This window comes from Leuciscus leuciscus (assembly GCF_965113295.1).
Source record: "Leuciscus leuciscus genome assembly, chromosome: 5".
Classification (NCBI taxonomy): Eukaryota; Metazoa; Chordata; class Actinopteri; order Cypriniformes; family Leuciscidae; genus Leuciscus; species Leuciscus leuciscus.
The window spans coordinates 5,602,982-5,608,290 of record NC_138729.1 but is presented as its reverse complement, the minus strand read 5'-3'; the positions used below and the strand labels follow the sequence as shown (position 1 = coordinate 5,608,290).

The 5,309-nt window shown below is 41.0% G+C and overlaps 1 protein-coding gene across 1 annotated transcript; it reads right to left on the bottom strand.

The window, feature by feature from the left end:
* Positions 1–356: 356 nt before the first annotated feature.
* On the bottom strand, positions 357–1,913 carry gsx1 (GS homeobox 1). Its single transcript, XM_082168637.1, has 2 exons — positions 1,363–1,913; positions 357–1,239 (listed from the first exon to the last, which is right to left on the bottom strand). The coding sequence occupies exons 1-2, from the start codon at positions 1,736–1,738 to the stop codon at positions 887–889; spliced, it is 729 nt and encodes a 242-aa protein (XP_082024763.1). The 5' UTR covers positions 1,739–1,913; the 3' UTR covers positions 357–886.
* Positions 1,914–5,309: the final 3,396 nt, after the last annotated feature.

Below are 5,309 nucleotides of genomic sequence, written 5' to 3'. Positions count from 1 at the left end.
TGATTACATTTAATATTGCACGAAGATGCGCAGAACTTCCAGTGTTTTCATCCGCTATTTCGGATTTACACTTTTCCAAATCACACGCGTAAGAGAAAGTTTTCTGTCTGACGCTGAATTATTAAAATGAGGGATTTTACGCATGAATATTACTAAAAGCTGTTCCGATTCATAAGAAAATTCAAGCCTTATAAATTATAACCTTAGAAGGCTCGATCTTATTAGGAAGAAGACAAAAAGAGAAAGTCATGTGTGGCTTTTGTTGCTTTCAATATGACAAGTTCACCCAGCTTGTGAGCTGTATTGGATATGCTTGTAAAACCAACTGATACGAGACAAATTGTGTCACTAAGAAATATTCTTTATTTTCAGCATTAAGGTTTTTTAAATAAATAAATATTCTCATTACAATAAAAGTACAACAAATTCTGTCACTGAAGTGACGTATACATCAGATACATCCCATATTTCCATTCTGTCCCCAAAAAATGTGCTTAAAGCTACCCTGTACTCACCATCCATACAAACAAAGCAACAGTTCTGAATATCTTCTAAAAAATAATACAAATACAAATTAAAAAGTCAATCAGCTTTGTTCATGTTGGACTGATTTTAAAATCTTTTGGTGACAGGAAATGTATTTGGATGCGGAACTACGGTCTTAAGTTGTTTTCAGAAAAAAACTACAAACATAGAACATGTATACAAATATACAACATTAAAGGGATACACAGACCCCGAACATATATAAAGTTTTTCTTCTCTCTCGCTATTTACAGATGACGGCGCGCGCGTCGCTTTTTGGCTGCATTCAGGATTCCACTGGAGTCAGTGGCGCACAGAGTCTTTTGAGGTGGTGGTTATGATAGAGCAATGCGCAAAGAGTTCACGGGCTAACGGACAGATCTGCGTCCTCTTTTTCTGATGTCGGGGGTGACATGGGAAGGTCATCCTCTTCCTCAGAGCACCGGGCGGAGGACAGGGACGACGAGCACTTGCAGTTGTGCGCGCCAGTCCTGTGGGAGCCGCTTTTGCCTTCTTTTTTGTGCTTGACACGGCGGTTCTGGAACCAAATCTTGACTTGCTTCTCGGACAGATTGAGGTAAGTTGCGATCTCTATGCGCCGAAGTCTCGAAAGGTACATGTTGGAGGTGAACTCCCTTTCCAACTCCAGGAGTTGCGTGCTGGTGAACGCAGTGCGCATGCGCTTGCTGCTCTGAAGTTGACTGCTGTTATTCTCTGTTGGAAAGACAAAAAGAGTTAAATTGCAGTTGATGATGTGGGTGACATTAAAACAGAAAATAAGTTACAAAAGTAGACTTTTTATGATGATTGGCGACGCGTCTGGCACAACCGACTTACCTATGGATATGCAGTGGAACTGTCGTGGATCTGGAACCGGATAAGTGGCTTGGTATAACCCCGTGCCGCTGAGGTTTACGCCGCTGGATGTGGAATGCTGTCTGGAGAGCGCGGTGTGACAGTATTGGGAGCTGAAGGCTGGAAAGGAAGCCTTGATGAGCGGTAGCGCTGGAGGAGACGAGTGGAGCTGAGATGTGACGCACAGCGGGCAAAAGCACAGCAAACCCGCTTTTCGAGAGTGGCAGGAGCCGGCGGAGAGACCATGGAGTGGATGAGACGGATGCATCGCGTAAGGAAACAACGGCGGGCTGTTCTCGGTTCCTTTTTCGCTGTTCTCCCTCAAAATCAAGGAATCCACAAGAAAAGATCTAGGCATCTTGGCAGCCCTGTGTCTCTTCACCTAATATCTGAGAGTTTGTAAAAGTTTCTCTTTGTCAGTCTCGTACCTAAGGCTGGATGGCTGAATGGTGCTGAAGAGAAAGTGTTCCTGCTTAAATAGTTGGAGAGCCAGTGCGCCCATGTGACGGTTACGCTGAGAGCTCTCAATAGGGTTTTGTGCCTTTTCTCTCGGCATTCACTCTGCACGCTTCCCTATTATTTCACTTGTTAACTAAATGAACTGCATAATGTAGTCTATTCTTGTCAGCCCCACCCACACTGCAAGAGGCGGTACTGCCCCTTCTCCCTTTTAAAAAATACCCACGTTTTATACTATTACTCTTTAGTGTCGTTTTAAACTTTATTTTCTTTCTCACGCGATCACATGGACACTATTGCTCTTTTAATTAATTTCATTCAAAGAGGCTCGTCATTTGTTCTGCGTGAACTCATTAGACATTCTGTGCAAATGACGTGCGTCACGAGGCGCATCGGCCCGGATCCACCTGCAACTCAGCCCATCATTAAGTATTAGAACTACAATTATAGGACTGTTTCTGAGAGAGTGTTTCAGGGGTATTCTAAAAATTAGATTGCATTATTTGTTGTCTATTATATTGAAATCATATTTTCATAGTTGTGGATAGAACACAGCTGTCAAAATCTGATAAAAGTTTTGTTCTTGAAAAGTCAAATTCAGTTTGCTACATTCATTTAGGATGTTATTTTTCACTTATTTTTTTTCCCCCTTGAACTCTATGCCCGTTTTTCTTATTTTACCTTTACAGGACAGGTAGCCTATACTTTTATTTAACGAAGATACTAAATTGATACATGTAAATTGATACTGTTTTAGTGAAACGTTCTATTTGGATATATATCCAAACGTTCTTATATTCGACATCCTCAGTTTTGGATGCACACAAACGAACAGAACAATTTCGAGTATTTCTAAAACCATAATTTTACAACAAGAACTATTAAAATATAAGTTCTAAACCAAATGTAGGCTATCATTTCGAGTCTCTCGTTCTCTCTAAGAGAGAGAGAGAGAGAGAGAGAGAGAGAGAGAGAGAGAGAGAGAGAGAGAGAGAGAGAGAGACGCGTCGCGTCACAACCTCAAAGCGATGAGGTTAAAAAACAGTGATTAATTCCTGCGCGCGGGCCCCCGCAGAGTCCGGGAAGGAATATATAAAAATAACCAGGTTTTCACTCTCCCAGCCCTTATTGAATGTCATTGTGGAGAGTTTTCAATGCGAGAGAGAAAGGCTCGAATTAAAGTGTGTGACAGCGGCGGACAAAGTGGCACAAAGCCGACTCTGTCAGTGAGGGCCCGAATGCACGGCGAGTGAAAGCCCCTGCCCGCCGCGCCCTGATTGAATTAAGTAATAGGAAAACAGTTTCTTTCACTTTAGGTTTGCTAAACAAGATGTTCAAAGGAAAAGGGGATACTAATGTGTGAGTAAACATCGAAACGTGGATTCAACGTTCTAATTGGAATATATTTTAAAGTTCGAAATCATTACTAAATGCGTGGAGAGCCAAAGACAACGCATTATGTAGGTATAGACTCTGAATAACATAAACATAGACATAAAAAAGAGATACATCACTAGACTAGCTAAATTTAATTTCAGTGAGACGACATTCTCAAGATGTTATGTTTACCTCATGTTTAGGCTAAATGTAAACAATCTGAAACACTGCATTACAAATTTAATTTAATTTTAGTCACTTTAATTCTTACAGGGAGAGTTAAGGCCCATTGAAGTGGCTTGGAAAGAGCTGCTTTATTCAACGTGTTGACATCATTTCCACTAAAACAGGAAGACAGGGCAGGATGTATCGAAAAGCTCCTCCCCCTTTAAAAAAATAGCCAGTAGTGTTTCGTTTATATCACAGATCGGCCATAGCCGTTGAGCTCTGTAAAGCCGCAGTTTCCTCCTAATAGTTTGCACTCCTAATCTCCTCCATATTGCTTTAAAATATAGCATTCTGTGGCGGTGCAGTGACACTAACGATAGTGACCGATTTTAGCCAGCTTCAGCGTCTATTTATAGTGTAGGGCGGGATGCTTCAGATTCTAGAGAGCATTTGATTGGACAGAAAATCTGATGAGAAGCTGAAGTGCAGAGTGATGTCTTCAAAATCATTGATCCATATTGGCGGAAGTGAGAGACTAAGTTTTGAATGCTTAAATCTTCTAAATGCACATTTTGTCATTGTTTTGGAGCACACTTTACAGATAACAGTCAGTAAGGCTAACATATTCATACTAAAAGCGAAACAACTTCAATTTTGATTTCATGGGGACTTTAACTAATATCCTTTATGCTACCACATATACAGTTTACTTTTTCAACTCTAAAATACTACCAAAAAAAATCTGATCTGCAGGTTTGCAAACCAGGCTTGCAGTGAAAGCTTCGATCATCTCTAAATGCACACTACGGATGATGATGGAGGCAACAAAACAGCATACCGTGCCGTTTACTGGACCGTATCAGAGGTATACGTATATGACCTATACGTCGCTAATATCAATCCGGGTACCACTGATGGTTCTTGACAAATGCAACAATTATTCTTTCCCTCTTACTGTATCCTATATCCCCGGAACCGAGCCAGCTCGCCTAATAGAAAGCTCTTGTGTTCAGAACCGCCTGGAGCCTGATGGTAATGGACTGTATAGGCCCAGCCATTTGTTTTATTTTCTGGAAAATGACGAGGGACCCTCGTCTATCGCTCCCTCCCACCAATCCTCACTCCACTGGAATCACCACTCGACTCACATAAGGGGTATAATTTGGTTGCAACTTTGCAGCACCATAATAGTAGGTCTTTGCCGGACAAATTAGGAGCAATTAAACCCTTAAACAAGCAGCAGGTACAGAGTCACACGGACAAGAGCCTGTTATCCGATAGGGAGTGAAAGAGGGATGGTGAGATGGGGGATTGAGCCTTTCATTTTCCTCGACACCGCATGCCAGGCGCGCACCATTAACTAATTGGAGAGTGAGCTTCTATACCCGTGCCCCACCAGACCTTGTTTTATTCCAAGTCAATAATTACCAAAATGGCTTGATGATGTTATTATAATGTAAAGCGGACTTAATATCAAGACATTTTGCTTTATTTTGATAACATCAATTACTGCCATTAGAGTCTCCTTGGGGATTAGTTAGTTCGACTATGTAACCAAGTTTCAATTAGGGTAGCCTACAACAGGGCTAAAGGCGCACCGGGGTAAAAGGCGCCTTTGGTTTTATTTTCCTCCTAAGCACTAGATGGCGCAAAACTTACAGCACTTTCCCAAACATCAAGATTTGGCTGATCCTTGACACTGTGCTAACTTGATCTATAATATTTGATGTTTTTTTAAATGTTGTAGATTTAAGTAGAAAACGAGAATCGCTAAAATTATTGAATATATTTTAAGACAAAGGTCTTGTTAATGATTTTCAGTTTTGTTCAAGGTAATTAAAGCAACAGTTTTTCAACAACTGAAGAATATTGGTGTAAAAAGCGCCCCAAAGGTACAATAATTAACGTGATAATAAACAGCTGGC

Coding starts and splice junctions, on each gene's coding strand:
- gsx1 (XM_082168637.1), bottom strand. CDS start 1,738: ATGCCTAGATCTTTTCTTGTGGATTCCTTGATTTTGAGGGAGAACAGC. Junction 1,240..1,362: donor GTTCCACTGCATATCCATAG/GTAAGTCGGTTG, acceptor TCTTTCCAACAG/AGAATAACAGCAGTCAACTT.